The sequence below is a fragment of the Leopardus geoffroyi genome, chromosome A3 (genome assembly GCF_018350155.1).
Source record: "Leopardus geoffroyi isolate Oge1 chromosome A3, O.geoffroyi_Oge1_pat1.0, whole genome shotgun sequence".
NCBI lineage: Eukaryota > Metazoa > Chordata > Mammalia > Carnivora > Felidae > Leopardus > Leopardus geoffroyi.
Window position 1 is genome coordinate 74,223,502 of NC_059336.1, and position 27,484 is coordinate 74,250,985.

The 27,484-nt window shown below is 35.8% G+C and overlaps 2 protein-coding genes across 9 annotated transcripts in view; one reads left to right on the forward strand and one right to left on the reverse strand.

Annotated features, from left to right (window-relative positions):
* The window catches only part of CFAP36 (cilia and flagella associated protein 36), a 29,559-nt gene extending 20,788 nt beyond the window's left edge, over positions 1 to 8,771 (forward strand). For 2 of the 3 annotated variants that reach the window (XM_045446106.1, XM_045446108.1), the window contains 6 exons: positions 247 to 334; positions 2,067 to 2,118; positions 3,891 to 3,990; positions 7,571 to 7,710; positions 7,905 to 8,051; positions 8,605 to 8,771. In XM_045446106.1, the coding sequence (XP_045302062.1) occupies positions 247 to 334; positions 2,067 to 2,118; positions 3,891 to 3,990; positions 7,571 to 7,710; positions 7,905 to 8,051; positions 8,605 to 8,706 (629 nt within the window). In that variant the 3' untranslated portion in view covers positions 8,707 to 8,771. The remainder of the gene's footprint in view (positions 1 to 246; positions 335 to 2,066; positions 2,119 to 3,890; positions 3,991 to 7,570; positions 7,711 to 7,904; positions 8,052 to 8,604) is intronic. The other variant, XM_045446107.1, reaches the window with a different exon arrangement.
* A 2,121-nt stretch (positions 8,772 to 10,892) lies between these two features.
* Positions 10,893 to 27,484, reverse strand: part of PPP4R3B (protein phosphatase 4 regulatory subunit 3B) — a 65,754-nt gene continuing 49,162 nt past the window's right edge. For 3 of the 6 annotated variants that reach the window (XM_045446099.1, XM_045446104.1, XM_045446101.1), the window contains 5 exons: positions 24,421 to 24,590; positions 21,744 to 21,883; positions 21,159 to 21,343; positions 19,110 to 19,312; positions 10,893 to 12,550 (listed from right to left, as the gene is read on the reverse strand). In XM_045446099.1, coding sequence (XP_045302055.1) covers positions 12,455 to 12,550; positions 19,110 to 19,312; positions 21,159 to 21,343; positions 21,744 to 21,883; positions 24,421 to 24,590 — 794 coding nt within the window. In that variant the 3' untranslated portion in view covers positions 10,893 to 12,454. Of the gene's footprint in view, positions 12,551 to 19,109; positions 19,315 to 21,158; positions 21,344 to 21,743; positions 21,884 to 24,420; positions 24,591 to 27,484 lie in introns of those variants that run through there. The other 3 variants (XM_045446102.1, XM_045446100.1, XM_045446105.1) reach the window with 2 other exon arrangements.

The following is a 27,484-nucleotide window of genomic DNA, read 5'->3' on the forward strand; positions in this document are numbered from 1 at the left end:
TATTTTTAATAGGTAATACAAATAATTACTAAGAGAATTCTAGGTAAAATTGTGGGTTTTTTGGTGGGGCTGATTTTCTAAAACAAGAAAAAGTTAAAAAGACCATAATTAGATAATAGCTGAGAACATTTTTAAAACAAAAGATATGAATAAACTGATTTGTACTTCTTGGTGAGTTAGAGTAGTGAGAAATAAATGTTTTCAGTTGAGTTTATATTCTTTTGTGTGGTCTTTGGTTTTGAACAGGTGTATTACCTGACTGCTTAACAGATGGTTCTGATGTGGTCAGTGATCTTGAACAGGAAGAGATGAAAATCCTGAGGGAAGTTCTTAGGTATCCTTCTTTAATTATTTTTTGAATGAATCATTAGTAATATTGTGATATGATCTGTATATATGTTTTCTATCTCTAAAATATTATGAACTAGTAAAAAATATCTATATTCTCTACTGAAAACCATAAAAATGATTTATCATTGTACTTGTTTATAACTATGTGTAACTTTTTTTTAATTGACAGAAAAAATGATTTTCACATGCCTCATACTATATCAGGCCAAATGGGAGGGTCTTTTTCTCCTTTCATCATGGGAACAGGAAACTAGCCACCAGTGGGAAAAGTTGCAGTAGACCCATCCTGATGCCTGGAAAGGGGCGTAGTGGCCTGAGTAAGCAAGACATTCCATGGCTTCTGGACCTTGGTATTTGAGATGGCTCGTTCTAGGTGTCTAACAGTAGGAAGCTGGACATTCAGACTCCACAGGCAGAATAGCTGACTGGGCAGGTACCCTGCAAGGGAAAAGTAGACAGTGGGAAGTGCTCATCCCAGATGACTGTCTTGTGGGTCTCTTCCTTGCCCCAGTTACATGATTCTCTGCCAAATGCCTGGCATGGAGTGTGCAGCACACTAAAAGTGTAGTTCTTTTTCTCTTGGGTCTATTGTCTCTTGACCCCTCTGGGAGATTTGGAAGGGAGTGGCAATTGAAGCACCTAATTTTTAAATCTCCTTTGAGAATGTATAGGCTTAGGGCAAAAGGATACTTGTGGCCAGTGTGTCCCCTACAGAATGGGGCCTTGTCCTTTGGGGGCCCTTCCTTTCTCTTCAGCCCTAACCACACACATGACTGTCTTCTAACATCCTGTAGTTCCAGCCCTACCCCCCTCATTTCAACTTCAAAGCAGAAGGGAGGACAGGCAGGATGGTCAGTAGGAGGATGGGTCTAGTGAGGAACTATGGAAGGACCTCCATGACTTAGTGCTTATTTCCAGGGGATTTGAGTGGTTGTAGGGAGGGAGGCAGGCGTGCAGGTGAACCCATCCTCTTCTGGCCAGGTCGTACTTCCCACAGCAGGGGCAGATGGGAGCCTGAGAAAATACAGGATGCTTTGAGTTTATAGGTTTGAAGAGTTAAGGATATTGGTAATAGGTTTAGAGGACTGGTAGTTTGACTTGTACTGGTTGCTTCTGTTGGTTGATTCGTGGTCTGAAAATTGATCAACATTGTACTTTTAGATTTTATTTTCTAAAAAGCCCTTAGGTTTTTGAGGGAGATGTACTATTATAGAGTAGTAGAGCTTAGTTATGAACACGTACGAGAGTTGACTTGGTTATTTCTCTAAATCAGAGGGCCTCAGTGAGCATTTTACAAAAGCTGATAGGGCTTTGGCATAATGATATCAGGAGAACTTTGTGGTAACTCCCATGCCACTGGAAAAACTAGAATGGGGGGAGAGATGGATCTCATAATTTTAAAGTGAGAGATCAGATTTGCCATTCAAATTTGGGTTTGGGATTTCAAATCTGTAGGTCTTTGTTCAGTTTGGGGCATTCACATTTCCAGAAGAAATGAGTAAACCCATATTTTATGTTACCATTTTATGCCGTGTATATCTATATGTCTTTCTCAGTTGACTAAGCTGCTTTAAGAAAAGCCTGATTATTTCCGCCTTGGTTTCCAAGATTCCTTAAACACATTGTGAGCTTAGTTTAGAATGTTGTTTGTTGAATATTTGTTCTTTGACCAAAAAAGAAAATTTACTTTCCTACCTTATTTTTGTATATTTCAGAAAATCAAAAGAGGAATATGACCAGGAAGAAGAAAGGAAGAGAAAAAAGCAGGTGCCCACAGAGCATATTAGTATAGTAGAAGTATTTCATTGCTGTTATCTCTCTCTTTTTTTTTTTAAAGTAAACTCACCCAACGTGGGGCTCGAACACTTTACCTCATGCTCAAGAGTCTCATGTTCTACCTACTGAGCCAGCCAGGTTTCTCTCATTGCTGTTATCTCTTAGGTTTATATGGCAGGGTTTTGCTGCTTATGTGGAACCACACAGTTCCTCAGAGTATTGTATTCTCTTGGCAATTCTAAGCATTTATGTGTAACTTTATAACCATATTCACTTTATAACCCATCCAGCAACCTACCTTTTAAACACCCAATAAACATTGAGATTATTAACTCCCCAAAACTGTAATATCATTCATATTTTGAGAGACTCCTTTAAAAATTTCCCTTAATTTTATGAATGGAGACAATTAAGAAAAATATTTTACTTTCCCACTCTCTTTAATTCCTTTACTGTTTTGAAACAGCAGCTATAGTTACTCCTGAGGGTCTCCTGAAGATTTTAACATTATCAGCCTGCTGCAGAATGGTTTAGTTATTATATTTCCTGGCATACTGTTCTTCCATTAAGAACTATTTCCATAAAGTACCTAATCTTTCCTAAGGATAGATTAAACATGTATCTGGCTAAGGTGAAGGAAGCTAATATTTATTCTTTCCTCTTCCTTCTTCTAGCTGCTTCTCTTTCTACACTTGCCCAAATCTCTCTGAAGGGAAGGGGAAACCGAATATAAACTCTCTCTCAATCATTCAAAAGTCATTTTCCTTTTTTTCCTTCAATCACTATGACACATGCTTGTGTATCATGCATTGTCTTTGAAAAACCTTATTTCACTCCCAAGGTACCCAGTGAAGAGCAGGAGAAATAGAGATGTTTTAGGATTAAGAGGGATTTATTTATCTTTAAATAAATCTCCATTTAGTGAATGAATGTGCAGTTCTTAGATATTAATATTTTTAATGTAAGAGTTTAGAACAGAAATAAGTTCAAAACTGCTATTAGAAGACATTAGTATGAACACTTTGGTTTATAAGGAAACTATATTTGGCTTCTTGAATAATACTATGTTTTAGGTGTACATGTTTGGGTTTTTTAAAAACTTTTCTTATGTTTTTATATGGAAATTTTGAAACACACAAAAGTGGAGCTGATAGTATGATAATGAATCTTCCTGTGTTCATTACCAGCATGTAGGGGCTTCTGTCATGAGCTTCCTAACAAACTACATGTGATTAGATTTTAGTGTTTTTAAGAAAAACAAATTATCAGTTTACTAAGTTCTTTCTAAGATTTAAATGATTTATTTGGTTTAAATATACTCTCCCATTTTAGAAATGGAAATAAACCAGTCTGTGGTTTCTTCAGGCATAACATGGTAGTGCTATATAGATTATTTTAAGTGGAAAAGCACCTTATAATTTAGTGAATTTATTTCTCTTAGAGTACTATTGGTGTCCTCATCAATGACATCAATGACTACTCAGGTCACATGAGTAGTAAGGGGTGAAGCCTGGATTTGAACCTAACTTCTTGCTAAGTCTGAAGTACAAAGCATACTGGTTGGTTACTCTTAGCACTTCATGATCGGAAATGAGAATGTTTACCTCAAAAAGTAAAAGATGTAAAGTGCTGAAAACTTTGGAAAATCTCTTGTTCATTATCGATTTAGTAGACAATATTTAATGACATCTTTGGATAACTTAAGTAGTGAATTAGTCAAAATTAATCTAAAAATTTTTTAATTGTGTTATGAATTCCTGAAGTTATCAGAGACTAAAACAGAAGAGCCTCCAGTGCATGCAAGTGAAACTGCAAAAATGAACTCCCAAGGGGATGGTGAACATTTTGCACACCCACCCGTAGGTAAGGTTGAAGTGTACTGAACTTTCTTTAATAATATGAATACATAAACATTATAAAGAGTGTGTTACTTTCTTGTGCATACTTAACCTTCAAAATGACTGAATGGCCATTGGTATTTACAATTCTCTTTTAATTTAGCTATAGAAGTTGCAGGTGGGAAACACTCAGCTGACAGAGTGTAGTCCCCAGATTTCTAAGTGAAGCCTGGCATCCAGGGGAGTGAGTCAAATTCCTTGAGTGAGACACCGGCCTTTGTGCCATGGCTACAGCATCCAACATATGTTCACATCACATCTGTTGTTTTCCTTGACCACGGTTATATAGTGTCTGTGAATTAGAAGTTGAACTTGGAAAGGTAATACTATTTTACTAATGAATTCAAGCATAACTAGAAAACAAGAAGTAGCCAGTTGATGCAGATGTTTAGTCAGGAAATATCATTGAAACTAAAATTGATGAGAATCCTTGTGGGAAATGTTAGTGGATGAACTTGTTCACTGTACAGCAAATCTATTTTTACTATATTCTGATTTCTTTTATAAGAAAACAAGTAATTCTGAAACAGAATTGGAGCCAAGAGCATGAATTCAGTTCATTTTATCTTACATTTCTATGGTTTTAAATAAATGTCCTTTTCTTATTTAAAAAAACCCACACAACTGTCGGGTAGATATTGCAATCCTTATTTTTCTGCTGTCTTATTATTACTGTGTTATAAGAAATTCAGGGAAGTTGAGTGACTTGTCCAAAATCACTGAGCACTTAAATGGTAAAACCGTAACTTACTTTGGTCTTCTGCCTCCAAATCTTGTGTTTATAATTGGGGTGCCTGGGTGGCTCAGTTGGTTAAGCATCGACTCTGGATTTCGGTTCAGGTCATGATCTCACCGTTTGTGGGTTCGAGCCCCAGTCAGGCCACATGCTGTCAGTGCAGAGCCTGCTTGGGATTCTTTCTCTTTCTCTTCCCCTTCCCCTGCTTGCACCTGCATGCACTCTCTCATGCTCTCTCTCTCTCTCTCTCTCTCTCTCAAAATAAATAAACTTAAAAAAAAAGAACTTTTATAATTGAGATAGGATAGGTTTGATGTTTACTCATTGATTGATTTTACGGTACTCTTAGTTGATAAAACAGTGAGGTATAGGAAACAGAAGCAAGTTTATGAAATTGCCTTGCTTCTTTATTCCTAGCAAATGGAATCATTTTTCTTTTTTCATATTCAGATTCTAGGTAGAAAAACTTCATTTGATTATATTTATGAAAGTACCTGCTTTAGATTTGTCTGAGTTCTTTTTTAATTTGTTGGCCTAAATTTAACTTTCTGTTTTATACAGACCTAAGTGCACACTGCTTCAGTCTTGTGTTTGACATAATTTGAATAAATTTGCTTTGTCTAGTTTTTTTGTTTTTAAAAATTTTTAATGTTTATTTTTGAGAGAGAGAGAGCGTGCGCACAAGCGGGGGAGGGGCAGAGAGAGAGAGAGGGAGACAGAATCTGAAGCAGGTTCCAGGCTCTGAGCTGTCAGTACAGAGCCCAATGAGGGGCTCGAACTCACAAACTGTGAAATCACAACCTGAGCCAAGTTCCTATGCTTAACTGACTGAGCCACCCAGATGCCCCTCTAGTTCTTTATCTGTTAAAGTGAAGTTATAGAAAACTTAATCTCAAACTACATATAACTCAAGTATGCACATAAGTGCACAGAAAAAATGGCAGATAATTTCTAAAGTAATGATTTTAGTTTTGAAAAACTATTCTATTTTTAAAAAATGAGTATATCTGATATTCTGGGAAATCATTTTATGCAAAGTGATGGAAATCCATTTTGAAGACCTAATTTGGGAAGAATCAAAAAGCAGTTTGACTTCCTTTTTAATCCTTTTGTTCATGTGTTTCCTTGGTTCTTGCTAGAAATGGATAAGCATCTGTTCTCAGATAGAGGCAAAGAGTTGCCAGAGATAAGATGATCTTTTAGCTTCTTGGTTTTCTGATAGTCTATTCCTAGAAATAGAGAAGCTAAGTATTTTGGTTTCAAGTACTTTCCTCTCTAGGTCTGAGTTAGAATATACAAGATGTTCATAACAAAGTCAAGGAAAGAACTATCCAGAGCAAGTACATGAGTTGAATATAAATGCTTATGTGCATGGGCGCTTGGATGGCTCAATCCATTAAGTGTCTGACTTTGGCTCGGGTCATTATCTTGTGGTTCCATGAGTTTGAGCCCCGTATTGGGCTCTGTCAGCATGGAGACCGCTTTGGATCTTCTGTCTCCCTCTCTCTGCCCTTCCCCTGCTCACGTGTGTGTGCTCTCTCAAAAATAAGTAAACATTAAAAAAAATAAGAAATAGATACTTATGTGCCCCCCTCCTCAGAATGAATGGAATTGTCCTTCTCCAGCTCTCTGCTTCCATATCTGGGGGCCAAGCGTACCTCCGTGTAAAGTCACTATTAGTAAGAATGGCATGTTTAACTCCTGTGAGCAAATCACGACTAATTTGTTGAAGTGGGTCTTTATTTCTAAGTTAGTTTTGTAGCTCCCTGTCTAGGTTGGTTGGAATGTTAGCTCCAGCCTCATCTCTTCTTTGGAGGCTTCCCTTATGTCCAAGAGCCTGAAGAGCTTTTCTTCTTCCAGCCTCCCTGGCCCTGCCAGCATTCCACTCGCTCCATGCTAAAGCAGTGGTCCTTTGGCAAGTTTTTTGTTCATACAGAGACTTATTTCTGGTTTTACTGTGCTGCCATGATTTTCAAGCATTTTGAGACACATAGATCATGTTGTCCCATCTTGTTTTCAGTTCTTGGTATCATCTTTATCTGAGTCTTTTCTTCTCTCACTCTGCTGTCTTTCATGGTTCACATACTTACCCTGAAAATGTTTTATCTTAAAAATCACCTTATCTTATAGTAACAAATTGCTCAGAAAAGCAATTAGCATTTTAATCGTCTTACTCTTAGCAGTCACCAAATAACTGGAAAATATTGAGTGCTCTCTTATCTCTCTTCTGAGTTCTACCTTAACTCTAAAATCTTTACATTTTATTAAAGAATTGGTAGGTTTGTAGTTCTCTTCAGTATGTATTACAAACAAAAAATGATGTTACTGGCATGCACTCTGCCAATACAAAAAGTTATAGCTTTAAGTTCGTTGTTCTGAAAATAAAGGTTCACTTAACAGTTTTTACCTGCAAGCAAAAGTTTGACAACCAATTACATTACCAGGAAGGGATTTTAGTGTACTATTTATTTAGCTTATGTGTCAGCCTTGTATTACATTATAGTGGTAATTCTAATCTTTAGACAAGAATTATACTTCTTGTAGCTGTAGTACCAAACAGCAGGAGCTTGGTATTTGTTGAAATGTCATCATTCATGAGAAAGAGTAGTTCTAGCTCCTTGAGGACAGAAACCATGTTTATTGCTGTTACCAGGTATATGACACAATATAGGCACTGAATCAGTGTGTGTTGATTGGAAAATAAGAAAAAAGTCAGTGAGAAAAAAACACTAGCTCATTTTGGTGAACCTAGTCTCATACTGAATATTTCTTACAGTATTCTAATTGGTCTCTATCTAATTACTGCCAGAAGTTAAAATGCATTTTGCTAATCAGTCAGTACAACCTTTAGCAAGAAAGCTGGAAATGCTGCCTGAAACTTCCTCCTTCCCACAAAAAGGCCTGAAGATTCCTGGCTTAGAACATGCAAGCATTGAAGGACCAATAGCAGTAAGTAAAAAGCACCACTTTTTAAGAACTATGAGCAAAATGGCAAAGTACTAAGAACAAACAATGTAAACAGCCATACACTTGGCTTTTGTTATGATCTTGAACTCAATTTTGAGTTCAATAAGCCAGTGGCTATCTGTGCCACTTATTGTGTGGATTTGAATTTAAATAGCTCCTTCTCTTTTTTGACCCAGAATTTATCAACACTTGGAACGGAAGAGCTCAGGCAACGAGAGCGCTATCTCAAGCAGAAGCGAGATCAGTTGATGTCCATGAGAAAGGATATGAAGACTAAGCAGATACAAAATTCTGAGAAGGGAAAACCTGCTGGGGAAGCAGAGGTATGGATGGCTTTACTGTGTCAAAATTTGCAAATCTAGAGGTGGAATTCTCAAAATCAGAGTGTGTGCAAGACAGTCCTGATAATGAATGTTGCTTGTAGTCCATCCATTCCTATTAACCTCCCTGCAAGTGTAGCACCTGCCAAGTTTTTTTCTACAGTGAAATGGCCATGATACGAACATTTTGTGAGGTTGAGGTGACAGCAATTTCATTATAAACATTTTTTTGTGTTTCTTTACTTGCCCTGCTGAGTGCTTAAAGATCAGCAGTCTGTTTCACCTAAGCCTTTGGAAATACTTTAATCACAAAGCAACAATACAGTGGCCACAAACTCCAAGAGATTTTCTTCTCTAAGAAGAGATTTTTGCCAAGAAGAGATTTAGGGAACCCAGTCCACATGTGGCTTTTAAAATTTCTACTTACTGAAAGTGCTCTTTGAGGCAGTATGTTGGGAATTCTAGACTAATGAACCCATCTTATACTATAGCCAATTTTTTCCTTTTATTTTATTTTCTTTTGTTTTTTTTTGTTTTTTGTTTTTTGTTTTTTAAGGAAATGACAGAGAAACCAGAAATGACAGCAGAGGAGAAGCAAACATTACTAAAGAGGAGATTGCTTGCAGAGAAACTTAAAGAAGAAGTTATTAATAAGTAATTTTAAAGGCAATTTAGCAAAAGTTCAAATTTTCTTAAAAATAAATTATTTAATCCTTAAACTGAGCCTGTTAGTTTCAAATATTTGTTTGTAAATGCAAATAGAAGCTCATTGTTACTACTTTATTAAACTTTTGAGGTAAAGGGTGGTGGGGAGGGCAGCTACTTGAGCTGAGAGGGTATAGAAACTCAATTGCTAGCGCATTTATTTACTCAAACTTGGCTACCTATTTGTGCTAAGCACTGTGCTGAGTGTCAGGGATACAGCAGTCAACTAGATCGTCAAGGCCCCTGCCTTCATGGGGCTAGCGAAGAAGGCCCAAAGAGCAAAGTGTTTAAAGGGAAAGGTGGTGTTCTAAGCAGGGCTGGCCAAGCCTCCTTGAGAAGGCAATGAATATTCAAGCTGATAGTAAGGCTGATTATGGGGAGAAATGCGAAGAAACAACTCAGGTCCTGCCACCGGGAAAAGAATAAAGCACCTTGTGAGGAGCGGGCAGTATGGTGAGTCTACAAAGAATGAAGGGAGAGGGTTAGTGTGTGAAATTGGAGGTAGGTGGGGTACTGACTTGCATGGCCTTGTAGGGAATGTGAGAATTTTCGATTTTGTAATGGCAGTGGGAAATCACTGAAAAGTTTTAAAGCAGGGAAGTTACATCATCAAACTGTTCAGTTTTAAAAAAAAAAGTGTGGCTGCTGTACGGAGACTACTCGGTGAGTTAAGAGTAGTTGTGGGTATACCAGGTATAAGGAAATCCAATCAAAAGACTAATTATCATGGGCAGTGTTAAGATAGATTTTGGCATTTACATGTGAGGCAGGAGCAAATGGGACTTGGAAAATGGATGTGGGGGATGTTAAAAATACTCAATTACTCTTTCTAGGAAGCCTACCATTAAAAAAGATAAAGGGAATAACTGATTGAGCCTCCAGGGGGGAATGTGGCCCTGGGTATAGGTCTTTTGTGTGAAGTGGCCCTGGGTGGTCTTCTGTAGTTGTTCACAGATAACCAGAATAGTAGAAGACCTTTCTTTCAGAAACTTCCTGTATTGTGTCATCCAACAGGCACCCCCTTTTCTAGTTACTCCTGAGATTGAATTTATAATTCCAATTTATCTCTTTAAATCTACAGTTATAAACTTTTAAAAAGGGATACCAAAATTCGCTTAGCTCCAGTCTTCAACCTGCAGAGAAAAACCAGCATTACTTTACATTTGTTACATTTTCATCACTTAGATGGACAAGAGGAAAAACTAGTGATTAAAACACAGAAATGTTTCATGTAACTTTTTATTAAAAATAGTTTTTATACTGGATACATGTTTACAGATATAATTTTAAGAGAACCTCAGGCATACAAATGTGGGCTCTGGCTTGCTTCAAGGAGTGAAGATAAAGATATAAAAATCCTGATCTGCCTGAGTGAGGGTAGTCATTAAGACAGTAGCTAACATGTGGAAACTTAATATTCTTTCAAAGGATACTTTAAGCCCTCTTTTCATATCATTGTGGGTGAGCCTAGGTACCATGAAGACTATTCTGTAAGTCAACAAAACATTCACATTTCTGCTATAAGAATGGTTCCTATCTATGATGATGAGGATTTAAATGTTTGACTCGTGGCAATTCTTCAGAAAGGAAAATTAAAGAAACTCTCCATAAGGTATGGAGATAATAATATTTCCTACTGGAACTTTAAAATTACTTAATCAGTAAGAGTCAAGAGTAAATAGGGAAATGCTTTAGACCTGGGCTTCTTAGATGACAAGAGGAAATTTATTAAGAGCTAAGAGGAGTGAAAGGGGCTTCACAGAACTTTCTTGAAAGAAAATGTATTCAGATGGTGATTTTACTGATATTAAATTATCCTGAGTCACTTGCCTCTTAAAGTGGAAGGTCTTTTTCATTATATGAACCTTTAATCAAAGAGATAAGACTAGCCCCATGCTGTGATGTTTTGGTGCTGGGACTTTATTTGCCCAAGGCACACCTTCTGTAAGTAGAATCAGTAATACTTAAAGTGCAGTCAACCTTTGTTAGAATTATTTCATTCAGATTGGTGTATGACTTAGTGGTTTATAATAAATATCTATGGATAATTTATTGACTTTTAAAAGATATTATAAAATGGACATATCTCAAAATGGAGTTAACTTATATTTACAACAAACCAAACAAAAGCAACAATCATAGAATTACAGGGTCACATTTTAATTCCTGAATTTTACAGGTCAGCATTAATATCACCACATGTATACAAATGGTGTAAAACAAGTACAGTGGTATTTTTTAATACAAAATAAACATCTGTTTTATGGAAAAACTATACTTCATATCTACACAGACAGCCCATCTTTTCCAAACAATAGCCAAAATTAAAATTAACTACAAAATCTCCAAAACAGGGGAAACTGCTTCAGTTTAAGCTATTCCAGGAAAAATGGACCCATAACACATTACAAGGGTGATCTGAAGATTGTAGCTGGAATTACTATTTTTCACTTTTCTTCCCAATGCATTAAATTGTAGTTTGGGGGACGTTTTTCTCACTTCAGCATGATCTCAGATCATAGATGAGCAAAACTAACATTAAAATATTTACAGTTAACTTGCTGTTCTAAAAATAAAACTTCTTAACTGTTTGCCTCATCTTACTATTTTAAGTTCATTTACGTACATGGAATGTGCTTTTATTCTTTAAAAAAAAAAAAAGCAGCTTTCATATTACACCCCTGTTTATGGAAAAACTTCATGTGCTGCATACTGACTTTGATACTGAAGTAACTTCTTGGATCAAAATGGCCTCTAGATATGCCACTTAATTCAGCACTATTCTTTGTATGGAAGTCTTTATAAATTACACTTTAAAACTAGCTTGCAGCTCTGGACAGAGACAACTTAACCAACAAAACAGAAAGTGACTTCAAAGTATCCTCCACCAAAGAGTGACTGGGAGGGAGACAGTTGGAAACATTCTGTTCAACCCACTCCCAAGTTTCTAGAAAAAATCATTTCGAAATACTACTGTACTGATACTTGGCATCAGTTATCTCTAAAAGTGCTGATTTTAAAGTTCTACTGACAAAACTCTCCATTTTGAATCCAGCTTGTTTTCATCAAAATACATACTGAAAATTCATGGTGTAGAAAACTCAACATGTACTGTAACACAGAGTGTACTTCCCTCCAACTACCTATAAGGCTGAATTTGTTAAAACTTCAAAAAATGGTCCCAACAGCATAACTTCACTTTTATGATAGTTGAATTTGTTTTCCATAAAAATTTTTTTAAAAAGAGGCAACTGATTAAAAGAACAACATGGCCAGCACCATTATACAAGTAATGTTATTGGGTTTGTAACTAAAGTTCTGCAATTGTTTCTAGATCGGATACCCCCCCCTGGAGCAACCCTGCATTTAATATTTTATCAACCTTGTCCCTCCCCAAGCCATTCCCAAACCTGAGAGTTTCCTCACTGAGAGGCTATCTCCCAGGTTCAGGTCACTAACCTTTTTTTGACAGCCTGAAAGGCAAACCCCTTAATTACTAGCAAGCAATCAAGTTCCTGGGAAGCCTTTTGTTTTTCTTTTTACAGAACTAAACTCTCCTAGCTGATATACTGAGTATCTTTTGCTACTCCTTGTATATTTATAAGTTCAAGTGAGAAAGCTTTCTGATTCAGATTTTCAGCTCATTGAACAGATGCAGCATTTTAGTAAGACCACACGTTTGAGGGTCCCCAGTAAGTATTTTATGAGCCAAGACGAGGTCTTTTCCTGGGAGATGTTTCTTCTTCTTCATCTTCCTCTTCATCATCTGGATAATCCACTAAACCAACCAAACTGCCCTATTGAAGAATAAAAAGACTTTTTTAAAAATACATAACTTAAGGGAAAAAGAGCTTATTAGTGCAGTTGCTTTTAAAGACATCACAACTTTTCTAATCATATATATCTCAAACATAAATTTGATATAGTAACTGCTTGAAAATTATGAACACTTGGTACTAGTTGATGGCACTCTTATTACCCTCAACTTTTTTATTCAGCCCTTGGATTTTTAATGACACCTCACAATTCAATTCAGCAAAATTTCACTGTGGAAAAGTATTATCTCCAAAAAGTAGGACTCACAAATCATCAGGATACTGGAAGGAGTGAGCTGGAAGGACCTTGGAGATGAACTAGTTCATCTCTATGTTTAAACTATAAAATAGTGACAAGTAGCCGCCTTTTTGCCTCTGTTCTTCATGTATTTCATCACTATGTGCACACCACTGTTTTCATTCTGCTTTTGATGATAAAGAACACATGAAGTGGGTCATACAACTAATAACTAAAAAATTTAGGGCTACCTTTCTCTAACCAAAAGAAAAGATGAGGTAATTCAGGTGTTTGGTCTTTTATGCGTAATGGATCCCTTTGAAAATCGTATTAAAGCTCTACACATTCTACCCAGAAAATTACATGTTCTCAGGTCTGTGTTCATTTTGCACCGACACCATGAAGTTAGTATGTATGTCCCACAGGTTAAAAGGCTGCTGTAAACAATGAATTTAGTTTAAACCCTTCAGACCTCAAACACAATAGAAATAACTCCTACTTCACAGCTACATAGCTTCATGTCTAAAGAACCCAGACATCTGGCAGTAACACTTTGCCAAAATATAAATGAACCACTGTAATGTTAATCAACAAAGGTCTCTGAGCAGCTAGAAAGAGTTATCAGAAAGTCTGGGAATTAAATCAAACTTCTTTGTAACATATATTTACGTGAGCATCTTTCTGCTGTCTTCTCAGCTTAATAACACACAAGTCTTAAGTTTGATAAGCAAGAGGTAATATGGCTAAATTGTTAAGAATGTATTTGATTGTAGTCTGCCTGACTTCAAATTCCAAGGCCACCATTTTTTAGGTACATGACTGTGGGCAAGTGATTTAGTATCTCTATGCCTCATTTTCATTATCTGTAAAATTGGTATTAATAGTACTTACACCTCACTGAACTATTTTGAAAATTAAATTGAAAATAAAACATAAAAAGCACTGGGCACAGTGGTTAGTATGTAGTTAGTGTTCAGTAACTGCTATTAGCTGCTATTACTAATATCATTCTTATTTATTTGGTTTCAAGCCAAACAAGTTAGATGAGAGGAGATAGAAGACATTATTACCTTATAAAAAGACACCAGTCTGATATTCACAAAGATAACAAGTTATCGAGGAAAGTTTTAATTATGCTTAGGGATTACAGATTATATATCATAATGTACAAATATTTCAGTTCCCAACGGGTAACATTTAAAATGACTTTTTAAGAAATAGTCTATCTGGGGCGCCTGGGTGGCGCAGTCGGTTAAGCGTCCGACTTCAGCCAGGTCACGATCTCGCAGTCCGTGAGTTCGAGCCCCGCGTCAGGCTCTGGGCTGATGGCTCAGAGCCTGGAGCCTGTTTCCGATTCTGCGTCTCCCTCTCTCTCTGCCCCTCCCCTGTTCATGCTCTGTCTCTCTCTGTCCCAAAAATAAATAAACGTTGAAAAAAAAAAAAAATTAAAAAAAAAAAAAAAGAAATAGTCTATCTGAAACACTCACCTACATAATTTCAATTTTATCTCTATATCTATACCATAAACAAACTCCTATATAGTAAAAAAAAATCATGTTTACTGAAAAGAATAAAAATATAAAATGTGAAATATTGGAAGTAAAAAGACCTGTAATCCAGAGGTGCACGCTGTAAACAATTTGACAGATTCTGGACTTAAACTATTAATATAATTCATCATGTTAAAAAATTCTAAGGAGAGAGAATTCAAGAATTATCCTCTATGCAAAAAACAAAGGACAGATCTTCCATAAACATGATTAATAAAATTTTTAAAAATCATCAGCAGGAGTGATAGCTTTTACATCTTCTAATTTTTATAGCTTTAATTTATCTCACCTAACTGGATTGGCTAATACCCAGGAACAATGGTTAAATTACAGCAATCATAGTGGTATCCTACCTTGTCCCCAACTCTGGTAGGAACACTGCTAATATTTTCTTAAGTATAAAGCTAGCTTTTGGTATCAGCCATACATACCATGTTAAGAACCTACCTACTTATTTGCATTTTACTGAGTAAATTTGATAAACTGTAAATATACATTCTATACAGAAATACGTATAAGGGGGTGCCTGGGTGGCTTAGTCAGTTAAGTGTCTGACTTTGGCTCAAGTCATGATCTCCTGGTTCATGGTTTTGAGCCCTGCTTCAGGCTCTGTGCTGACAGCTCAGAGCCTAGAGCCTGCCTCAGATTCTATGTCTCCCTCTCTCTCTTTGCCCCTCTCCTACTTGCGCTTTCTCTCAAAACTAAATAAACTAAAAAAAAAAAAAAAAAAAAAATACACATGTATATATGAAATATTTTGTGTAGAAAGTCACATACAATTGTTTTAACTGCAAAAGGCTGGAAACAAGTTTAAAATGCATCAATGGGGGGCGGGGGGCGCCTGGGTGGCTCAGTCCGTTAAGCCTCCGACTTCAGCTCAGGTCATGATCTTGTGGTTTGTGAGTTCAAGTCTCGTGTGGGGCTCTGTGCTGACAGCTGAGAGCCTGGAGCCTGCTTCGGATTCCCTCTTTCTCCCTCCCTCCCAAATTAATAAACATTAAAATTTTTTTAAATGCGTCAATAGGGTTAGTTATAAATTGAAGTGTATCATACGCTGGAATTCTATGGAGGAAGTTCTTTTATATCCTGATATGGAAAGCTCACCCAGATAAGTCTGTTATGTGTTATGTGAAAAAAGCAAGAGCAGTGTTCTCTTTTGTTAATCTGGGGCAAAAGAAGTGTTTGTTTTGGCCACCTACTAATAGTTTCCCATTCTGATTTCATTTTTTTTTTGTAACTATTTTTCTTCAAGGAAAACGTGCATGTTTTATAGCTCTACAGCTAAAAAAAAACTTTGTAATTTCATTAGTAGCTAATGTCTTACCAGCCTTGAAAACTATCAAGTTTTCAAAGAATGCAATTTTTTAAAAAATGTTTTTTATTTCTGAGAGAGGGAGAGAGAGAGAACATGAGAGGGGAGGGGCAGAGATAGGGAGACAAAGGATCCAAAGCAGGCTCTGTCCTGACTGCAGGAAGTCCAATGTGGGGCCCGAACTCATGGAACTGTGAGATCATGACTTGAGTTGAAGGTGAACGTTTAACCCACTGAGACTGAGCCACCCAGGCACCCCTCAAAGAATGCAATTTTAAAAAATATATTAGAACTTTAGGATGCCTTGCACAGGAGAATTAGAAAAGTTCACATCTGATCTATTTAAGAACCAATCAATTTGATTACAGCAATAAACAGACAGTGAAAATGGTTAAACAGGGCACTGCTGATAAAGAACCTGCCACCACTTAGAAATGTGGCTACACTTTGTTGAAAAAGGCGGAGAGCCAATTTAACTAGTTTCACTTCCGTAAACTCCTATCTTGCTTAATTTCAAACTTTTGTTATAGTCTAGAGTGACTGAACAATTTATTTTCCAAGAACAATCACTGTTTTCTCCTTGTCCCCCAAAAAGATGTAGACAGATGCGGCAATCTGCTGTTAGTGTCAGAAGGGTAAAAAATGTGTTAGTGCTTACATTTCATTTTGCTCAGTCATAAATAAAAAATTATCTGGAAGGATAATAAATTAAGAACTCTAAGAAATAACCCAGAAAGTAGAACAAGAAGATTTAAAAAATGAGTAATAAGCGAGGAAAATTATGAAAATTGTAAGCTAAACCTAGAAGGCCCAACATCCAAACATTAAGTTAATAGTGAAATAGCACAAAATGTCCTCAAATTGAAGGACATGACTGTTTGGCTGCTTCCAAGAAGAAAATAAAATAGCACACACAAAGGATCATAAATAAGAAGGTCTTCAGATTACTTGATAGCAGTAACTTCAAATTTTTAAAAGAAAATTATTTCCAACCTGGTTCTATATTCAGTTAAACTGTCAGTCAAGTATGAAGACAGAATCAACATATCTTCATACATGAAGGTCTCAAATTTTACCTCTCATGGCATTTTTTTTTTTTTAGAAAACAATTAGAGGATATGTTCCACCAAAATGGGAGGGAAAATCAAGAAAGAGTCCAGAGACATGAGATGCAGGAAACAATCCAAGAAACAGAGAGGCAAAAGAAGTACTAGGATGATGGCTGAGGCAGCCATAAGACAAAAGCTGTGCAGCAAATCTAGACAGCAACCGATCTAAGCTGGAACTGGAAGGGAGGCTTCAAGACAGAGGTCTCCACAGGGGATACTATGTGGAAACTAACCTGAGAGGTAGTGAAAGAATTACTGACAGGCACCTAACTACTGCAACAAATGAAAAAATGGTGGCCATTATTTACTCTAGAAAGAGAAAAGTTACCAAGAAAAATACAGTATAGGAAAAAAGACCAGGAAAAAATTCACAAAGAATATTTATATTGTCATCACAGCAATAAAATTATCAATTATTTAACCAAAAATTGTGAGAGAGGAAATAAGGGTGAGGGTGTGGTAAGGACTGTTCACATGCTAAATTCTTACCTACCGTAACAAGAATAAATTAGGTCTAAACTTGGCAAAACAACACAGAAGTATTAACATACTACTTAGAAATAGAAGGTACAAGAGTTCTAAGCTATCTCTGTGGAAAGGAAAAAGGACTGATTGTTTCCCTCAACATTTTTTTTTTTTCCCAATGTTTATTTATTTTTTTTGGGATAGAGAGAGACAGAGCATGAACGGGGAAGGGGCAGAAACAGAGGGAGACACAGAATCGGAAACAGGCTCCAGGCCCTGAGCCATCAGCCCAGAGCCTGACGCGGGGCTCGAGCTCACGGACCGCAAGATCATGACCTGGCTGAAGTCGGACGCTTAACCGACTGCGCCACCCAGGCGCCCCTTCCCTCAACATTTTAATACTACTTTGACTTTTGACAGTAAGTGCATGTATTGCTTTGATTAAAAAAAAAAAAAAAAGTCTATATTGAGAGGGTGCAAATAGTGTTCTAAGCTCTTTACACTTATTAAAAAATTTAATATTTACAACATGCCTTTAGAGTAGGTGCTCTTTTATCCTTGTTTATAATGAAAAAAAACTAAGGTTGTGAGAGATTTAATAATTTACTCAAGGTCAAACAGCCTAGAAAGAGGCAAAGCCAAGATTTGAACCCAAACAATTGAACTCCACAGCAAATATTCTTACTATAGTATCACAAATATTACATTAAATTGTCCTATCAAGAAGGGAAAATTAATTTTAAAACTTCTAGTTAAAAAACATAAAATGTTTCAAAAGCAGTAGAATCTCACTGACAATGCTACTTCTGTGATCTTTAGTCAAGAGCCTACCTCAATGCAATACTGACTAGACTCCACATTTTTGTAAAACAATGAATTCAAATTGTATTTTGTGTTCAAAACTAGATGCATCACTTAAGATTAGGTTTTCTACTACTATAACATTTCCCTCCTCTTGTCCTTCTACTCTTCTCCTAACAGTTGTCTTATATTTATGCCTTTTTATTTTATGCCACTCCTTTTTGGGGAAAAGGATGGTTGTGTATAATAACAATATAAATGAAAGAGTTTTATATAAAATTTAAACTTGTTTATATGAAACAGTAACCAATGGGAAATACATATGCTATGCAAGTAACAAAAAGGCTAATATCCTTATAACTGAAGATTCATTCATATAAAGAAAAACATAAGCCAATTTTAAAAAGACAAGACTATGAAAAGACAACTTGCAGAAGAGCAAATTCAAAAGGCTAGTAATCAACGTTGCTACTAACACAAAACACACAATTGGGAAAGAGATCTATTCTGTCTATGCAACCTAATGGGCAAAGATAAAAATAAATTTAACAACACTGGCAAAGCTGCAGTGAGCCAAGCACACTCATACAATGCTTACAGTAACATAAGCTGGTATAGACATTCTGGATGTATCTGATAATATGTATGAAAACATTCCTTTATGCATCTATCCAAGAAAATAGCTTAAAATGCAACAATCCAGCAGTCCCATCAATGAAACAGCAGAATCAACTTATGTGCTCCAAAATATTACTGGGTGTGTTGCTTACAAATATTATGATACAGATAAATAAAATGAAATTCTGTGGTCATCAACAGTATTTAAGTAACAAAGAAAAATTCTTTAACAAATAAATAAAAGCAAGATACAAAACTGTTTAATTACATGTCTGATAAACCCATATACCTAAAGAAGAATCAAATATTAGCAGTCATGTTCTCTGATGACAGCGAGCAAAACTTTCTTCTTTGAAATTATTTTTATTATCCAAATTTCCTTCAGTAAACATGAAATAATTTTAAAGATGGAAAAAGCAAAGTTTGTGTATAGAATAGTTTCACATACCTTGGTGGCTGTTACTGATGTGGCCAAGTTTGTAGTTTTGGAAGAGGATCCATTAGAACTTGCTGGTGGTGTCTGAGCCACTACAGATTTACTGTTTGTACTGTTTGTTCCATTAGCAGCACTGGCAGAGTGGGAGAAAGTAAATTTGAAGCCACTAGATGATGTCCTTTTGGGAAGGTTTTCTTTGTCTTCACTTTCTTTTGCTAAAGCAAAATTTTAAATCTTTTTTAGTAAAGATTCCTAAGCAAAGCATCTGAAAAGCACAGTAACTTTAAAACTTATAAATCATTAATGTGGATGGAACTGGAGAGTGTATGCTAAGTGAAATAAGCCATACAGAGAAAGACAGATACCATATGTTTTCACTCTTATGTGGATCCTGAGAAACTTAACAGAAACCCATGGGGGAGGGGAAGGAAAAAAAAAAAAAGAGGTTAGAGTGGGAGAGAGCCAAAGCATAAGAGACTCTTAAAAACTGAGAACAAACTGAGGGTTGATGGGGGGTGGGAGGGAGGGGAGGGTGGGTGATGGGTATTGAGGAAGGCACCTTTTGGGATGAGCACTGGGTGTTGTATGGAAACCAATTTGACAATAAATTTCATATATTGGGAAAAAAATATAAATTCAAAAAAAAAATAAAACTTATAAATCATTGCCTCTGCTTTATAAGAGTACAGCATGATGTGTACAGTTAAGTCTTTAATTAGCTGGAATCTTAGAAATCTCAGGATTAGAAAGGATCTTAAGAATTATATACCAGAATCTGCCATCCTAGGCTAGAATTCTACACTGCTGTATCTAGGACACATCAAGGATTCATTACCTGCCTGACTTCCTTTTACGGTCTCTTTGCAGCTTCTACTCACTGCACTGATCCTATACTCCTATAGTCCTTGTGAAAACCTGATAATCCCTCCCACAAGTCAGTATTTTAAATGCTTAAAGACGATGATATGATCATATCTATCAGTCTCTTATTTCCTGAATATTCCAGGTTCCTTTATCTGTTTCTCTTATGACATAGGTATCTACTATCCTTTCATATCTGGTTGCTGTTTTTGTGTATGATTCTTGAGTGGATGTGGTGCTTCAAGCACGGCCTCACTGCCCCTTTCCACGGCAGTCAGGGTAGTGCCTGTAATGAGTAAAGGTAGAAGAATTAGGTCACCAAAATTTACCACCTATTCCTTAGGACATTTTAATGGGCTATTTGCTCCCCCAGGCTGAAGTAAACAGAACTAAGAGCATTAACGAGTACATGATGAATGATGCTGGGAACAACGGTTTCAGGAAAAATGTAATAAATCAATAAAACACTATCTAAGGAGAATTGCCTTTAGAATACCTCACATTCAAAATCACAAACTTTATATGAAGTCCAGGAAATGCTTTGCTTTTTCAAAATGTAGATTTGTATTAAACATTTATATGATATATGGAGGGCAGTACTCCAATAATGGTAATTTTTTAGGCCATAGAATTAAAGTGATTCGTTCTTTTGAAAGCTAAGTAAGATCTCAGTTTTAAAAACAAGTTAAACTATTTGAAGGATGGGAAATTTTACTTTCATTTCTCTTCCCTTGATAGCGTATCTTTATTAAATTTTTATAATGATTTTAAAATTTCAAAGAGCAAAGTTACTTCTCTCAGCTTAGTTTCCTCAGCTGTAAAAGGCAGAGTGCTCTGGATATAAGTTTCTATGGATCTATATGGTCTCTATTATTATTGAGGATTTCAGTACAGAAATAAATCCAAGATTATTCACAGAAGACAATGTATTAAGTAGAAAATATAATAATTTCAGAAAATATAATAATTTCTAAATAGTAAATGAAGGGCATCACAAAATGACAAGTTTCAAGAAAAACATTTTAAACATGAAAATAAGTCCCAGCTTTGGAAAAAGATGTGGAAGTTTTAAAAGGTCACATTTCACTATAAAATTCGTATCTTTCATACTTTATATACTATGGCCAAATCTTCACAGACAACTCAATAATTTCTGTATTTAAAAATGATGCACTATTCAAAAACTTAAAATTTTAATACCTTTTTTGGTCTCCATAAATTTTTCATAAGTATCTGGAAAATCATCTTCTGGCTTAGATTTTTCTACTGGTGCCACAACTGCTTTTCCTTCCTCCTCTTCATCTTCATTAAACCACATTTCTTCATCCTCTTCCAAGGCTTTTGCATCTCTGCGAAATCTGTTACTACGCAATATAGATGGTACACTGTAAGAAACATACCACAAATACTAATGACTTAAAGTTTGTAACCAGATTAAATTTGAGAATAAATATGTATAACCAAGAGGAGCTAAAGTAATTTTAACTGAGTATAATTTATATCATAACCACCTCAACTGTGATACAAGATGTAACCAGAAAATATCCCAAAATATTTTAGGATATTGCAAACTAAACTAAAAATTTACCTTGAGTTATGATACAAAGCAGTCATTTTTCACATAAAAGATTCTGGTAAGGAGAATATCCTACCCTTCTATAAGACTCTGTACTATCTAATGATGGAAAGAATGCTCCTGGGTAAATTTATTATGTCAGATCCAAACAAAAGATGATTTTGGATATAATTATATAAACTATAGATGTAATATACTTAAAACAATACCTGTTCAGTTTCTGATTTTGTCTGTCTTTTTCTTGCTCATATTTAGTCTTCAATCCTTTGAATGTCTGAACATATTCAATTGATTCAAGTGCTTTATAAAAGTTTTCAACTATATGTGCAGTAAGAGACTTGATATCTTCCTGTATAAGGACAAAATTTACAATTCAAATATAATTCAATGACTGTTAGGAGAAAAACTTAAAGAAACTTTTTTACAGTTCCAAAGCTGACCAAAAAAGATTTTTCAAAATCGCATTCCAAAAATAAGTGTCCTAGTTTCTTTATACATGAGCCAGGCCTCCTCAGAAAACTTGGAATAAAAAAGAAGCCTTTTTGGGGGGCTACTAAACATCTGAAAGTAAACAGATTTAGTTTATATCTTGTTTATTTTTTCCATTTATGTAGCACTTCACAATTTAAAAAGCACTTTAACATATACTTTCACTTGATCCCCCTAACAATTCTATGAAATAGGGTTCATCACTCCCATTTTACAGAGAAGGAAAATTGAAGATCTCAGAGGTTAGATGGCCTGATCTAGAGCACACAGCCAGTTAGAAAATTATATTCTTTTTTTTTTAAATTATATTTTCAACAAAATGTTAGGTGTTACTTAATGACTCCTTCTTTAACTGGTAAGAAGCCTTACCTAAATAATAAACAGAGACTCCTTTGACTATATTACATGTACAGATATGATCAACTGTTAACTTGAATTCCACCTATTTCCAGTCTTCCAATGGTATAATTTTTGTGAAATAAACTGACAGCAATAACTTCTAAATTCTATATGAACCATTCTAAATAATCATTCCAAATACCTGAGTGTGAAGCAGGCTCATTAAAAAAAAAAAAGTTTATTTATTTGTAATTTTGAGAAAGAGTGTGTGCCCAAGTGGGGAAAGGGCAGAAAGAGAGAGAAACAGAGACAGAATCTCAAGCAGGTGCCTGAATAATATTTTTATTATTAATAATAAAAGTCGTCATTCAGGAATTTAATATTAGTAAAAAATATACATGCCACTTCTTTAAAAGATACACCATAGGGGCGCCTGGGTGGCGCAGTCGGTTAAGCATCCTACTTCAGCCAGGTCACGATCTCGCGGTCCGTGAGTTCGAGCCCCGCGTCAGGCTCTGGGCTGATGGCTCAGAGCCTGGAGCCTGTTTCCGATTCTGTGTCTCCCTCTCTCTCTGCCCCTCCCCCGTTCATGCTCTGTCTCTCTCTGTCCCAAAAATAAATAAACGTTGAAAAAAAAAAAATTAAAAAAAAAAAAAAAAAAAAAAAAAGATACACCATAATAGGGACACCTGGGTGACTCAGTCAGTTAAGTGCCCAACTCTTGATTCTCATGGTTCCTGAGATCAAGCCCCAAGTCAGGATCCATCCTGACAGCACAGAGCCTGTTTGGGAGTCTCTCTCTCCTCCCCTCCCCCACTCAGGTGTGCACACGTGGGCACTCTCTCTCTCTCTCTCTCTCTCTCGCTTTCAAATAAGCTTTAAAAAAACAAAGATATACCACAAACTGTTTCTTTTAAGGATTTTAAGTCTTTAAATTAGTTCTCCTGTAAATCTCAATTAAGAAATATTAGAAACCCAGGTAAAATGGTTCTGTACTATACCCTGAACAAAAAGATGAGTCAAGGTTTGGGATTCAATGTACATTTATCAACTACCCAAAATTATTTTCTGAAAAACAAATTCAATCATAGGAATAGGGATGGGGTTGTTACCCTACAACTCATTTTATCAGTATCTCACCAAAAATTTTAAGGAAAAAAATACAAAAGTCAATCTCTATTCATTAGAACAGTGCACTGTGAACTGGGGTTCAGATACTTGGTGAGCTAGTTAACTATGTTCCCTCTTTTCTAAGGCTAAAGAGTACTTCTATCCTCTTCATCCTTTTGAAAACCATACTCTTAGCAAGTGACTATTATTAGAAAAATAATCCAGTTAGCCAAATCATCTTTATCTGAGAATAGCATATCATGAGCAGAAATGTGATTTGTAACACACACAACTAGAGAATGAATTTCTAGCTCTGATTTTCTTTTTTTCAAATTCTTTCTAACCATGTGGCCATTTGCCCTGGTGGAATGATTTCATTGTGTGGGAGAGGGTAAATTTATTGTACTGGTTCTACAGTTACCTGTCTTATCCCTGTTGCTCACATACAGTTCTCTCCAGATCTTTTTATGACAAATCTTATGTTGCCCCAAAGCGAGCTGTGACCTATCTTCAAGCTCTGACTGTGCTCCTAACCAAATGGATGCTCTTGAATCAATCACTCAAATCAGTTTGGATGACTCAAGTACCTCATCTATAAAATAAGGCAGTTGGAGTGGTCTGCCTACTTCCTGGTCTCTTCAACTTAAAATTCCATGATAAAAGCCTACCTTTTTTACATCTTCCATCAAAGTTTACCAAAGTAATTATTTTCAACCTTTCTATATTTATCACTACCCCTACAACAGATCAGAGAGATCACATCATTGAATGGCATGCTTGACTGAAAAGTCTACATACATATGCCAAATATAATCCTAAAACATTTGGCCAATAAAAATAATACACAGTAAACATGGGTTAAAATACTATGCTCAATTTCACAATTTAGAATATTAACATTGCTAAACATATAATTATTTTGTTAAGAAGCCTTTACTATAAACTTACCACTCTTATGAATTCAAATAACTCAATGACAGCTGAATTCAACAGATTGTACCGAGTTCCGTTATCCAGGAGAGCATTTATAACTGGCTCAAAAAGATTTCCCTTTGTGATGTAACGATTATAAAATTCATCTTTAAGGCCAATTATCCGCCTCATAAAACGAAGAGCACCTAATTAAAAATAATACAGGGAACAAATTGATAATTTATTAATAATTATTGGGAAGTATAAAGAATGTATACTTCTAAAATAAAAAGTAAACACTGTGTACTAAAAATAACTGGGTTTTGAGGGAAAAAATAAGTTAGGGAAAGACCACTTAAACTTGTATAAACTTCTCTGGTAGCTAGCAAAAAGTCCAATAATTCGTATTTAGGAGATAAATAAACTATTCAGGCAGGTAGCTCCATGATATAGAGATTAAAAAAACATATAGAAAGCACAGGCTGCCGATGCCGGCAGTACTGGGAGCAGTGCTGGTGGACATGAAGACAGTACAGTGACAGCAGCTCAGGACCAGCGCAGGGCTGTCCGTCACGAAGGTGGGCGGAGCAGCGGTGTAGCCTGTCACGACGGCCTTGCCTCTCTGCAGGAGGGAGCTCTGAAGGTAGGTACTTCTTTGTGATTTCCTGAAAATAAAGCCAAAGGGGTTCTTGCTGCCAGCTTAAGAGGAGGGCTGAAGGTCTTTTACTTTTCTGATGAAAGCTACAGTTCCACTCCCACCATTTCAGTTCTCTTTGCCTTGGAAAAAGCATCTGTGAACTGACGCTACCTACACATTATAATGTCATTTCCTTGTTTACCAACTGCTTATGAGCTGTTTTGCCATAGCGGATCAGGCTGTACTTGTAAAAGAACAACAGAGTAACAAATAAGCAGTATCATCTGGCTTTTCACATTTTAGAATACTGAAATGTTCAGTCTCTCATTTCAACCCACTGTTCACAGATGGAAGTCATTAAAAGAAGTTTTGTCTGTCAAAAGAGGTTCCTAATATTATCTGAGAATAAAACAGAAACAGGCCACGTAAGGTCTAAATGTAGGATGACTGTAACACTAAACAAGTGTGAAGAGAAGTGCTAGACTTCTAACAACACCTAGTCTTTGTAGCAGAACAAGAAATACTTACTTAAGATTAAAAAGACTGAAGCACCGGTAAAGATGTGAGCACTCTCATACACTGCTGGTGAATAGTAGGATATAGTAACAACTACACTGCTAATTATAATGGAAATCTTGAAGCAATGTAAACATGTAAATACTGGAGATTTGTTCAATTATGGCACATCCACATAAAGAAATGACTCTGCAGTCATCCCTAAGCACTGGCTACAGAAAGCCACATAAGAACACCTATCATGAGAACATCCATCTTCTGAAAATTAATATAAAAATTTAATGTAAATGTGATCAGGATGAACTAGATAAAATTATTTTTAAGTTACTGTGGAAGAACAAGTATCCATGAACCAAGAAAATTATGAAAACAAAAAGTGAGGAGGGACTTAGCGGATAATTAACTTTACAACAAAGATGCCATAGTGGACTAAGAATAAACTTTCCCATTTATTTCGTCTAGTAAAGTAACAGATTTAAAAATATTAGTCCAGAAGTAAGACACAAGATATATGTGGTAACTTACTGGATAACAAAAGAGAAACTTTCATTCAGTAAGAGAAATATAGTTTATTTAATAAGAGGATGGGCACAATTGGCTATCCATCTAGAAGAAAACAAACCAAGACCCTCCAAACCATATACAAAAACAAACCTCAAATGTATTACATATATAAGTAAAAAATGAAATAATAAAAATATCAGAAGTAAAATGAGGAGAATATTTTATTTGTATAATCTTAGGACATAGATGTTCCTAAGCAAGACAAATTCCTCAAAACTCATAAAAAGAAGACATATTTTTCATCAGGGAGAATTTTAAAATTGTTACGTCAAAAAATAAAATAAAGGTAAATGGGAAAGACAAATGAGACTGGGACATTTTCCCCCCCAAACATGATATATTACTGGTACCTCTAATATAAAATGAGCTCTAAGAAAAAGGTAACAGACAATCCACAACAGATAAAATTCAAAAACACTAAAACATGAAAGTATGTTGCCAAAGAAAACATAAATTAAAACACAAGTGGAATACCACATTTCCCATCATCTGCCTCCTAACATTTTAGGAGCCAGTAAAACTGAATGCTGCTAGAGTGTCAAGTGCTTCCATCTTTTGGGAAAGTTATCTGGAGGCTGTATGTTAAACTCAAATTTGAAAGGATACATTAAAACTATATAAACATTCTTTTCTGGCAATAGAATTATTGGGAATCTACACTATGGAAATAAACCAATACTTAAAAGATTCATATACTAGACTATTTACTACAATGTTGTTTGGAGTGGCAAAATACCAAAACAATCCCATAATCTGTACACTGCAGAATGGCAGAATAAATTGTGGAAGAGCCACTCCATCAAATGTTACTCAGCTACATTTAGGAAAACAACTTAGTTGAGATTATATTCAATCACCTAGAGTAAGACTAAGGGACTGAGAAGTATGTTAATATGATCCTTTTTTGGATAAAAATAAAAAATGCCTATAACTGTGTAAATATGTTTATATAAATTTTTACGGATACAGAAAAAAATTGTGCAGGCTGTTAATGGTGGCTACTTTTAAGGTCTTAAAAATAATGGTTGGGGGATTAATATTTTCTCTATATATTAAATGTTTACATTTTATCTATGATTTTTATGCTCAGAAAAACACCCAAAGCTCTTTTTTTTTTTTTTTTTTCAACGTTTTTATTTATTTTTGGGACAGAGAGAGAGCATGAACGGGGGAGGGGCAGAGAGAGAGGGAGACACAGAATTGGAAACAGGCTCCAGGCTCTGAGCCATCGCCCAGAGCCCGACGCGGGGCTCGAACTCACGGACTGCGAGATCGTGACCTGGCTGAAGTCGGACGCTTAACCGACTGCGCCACCCAGGCGCCCCACCCAAAGCTCTTTTTATTTGGAGAGAGGAAGTTGTTAGTTTATCTCTATTTGCAGGT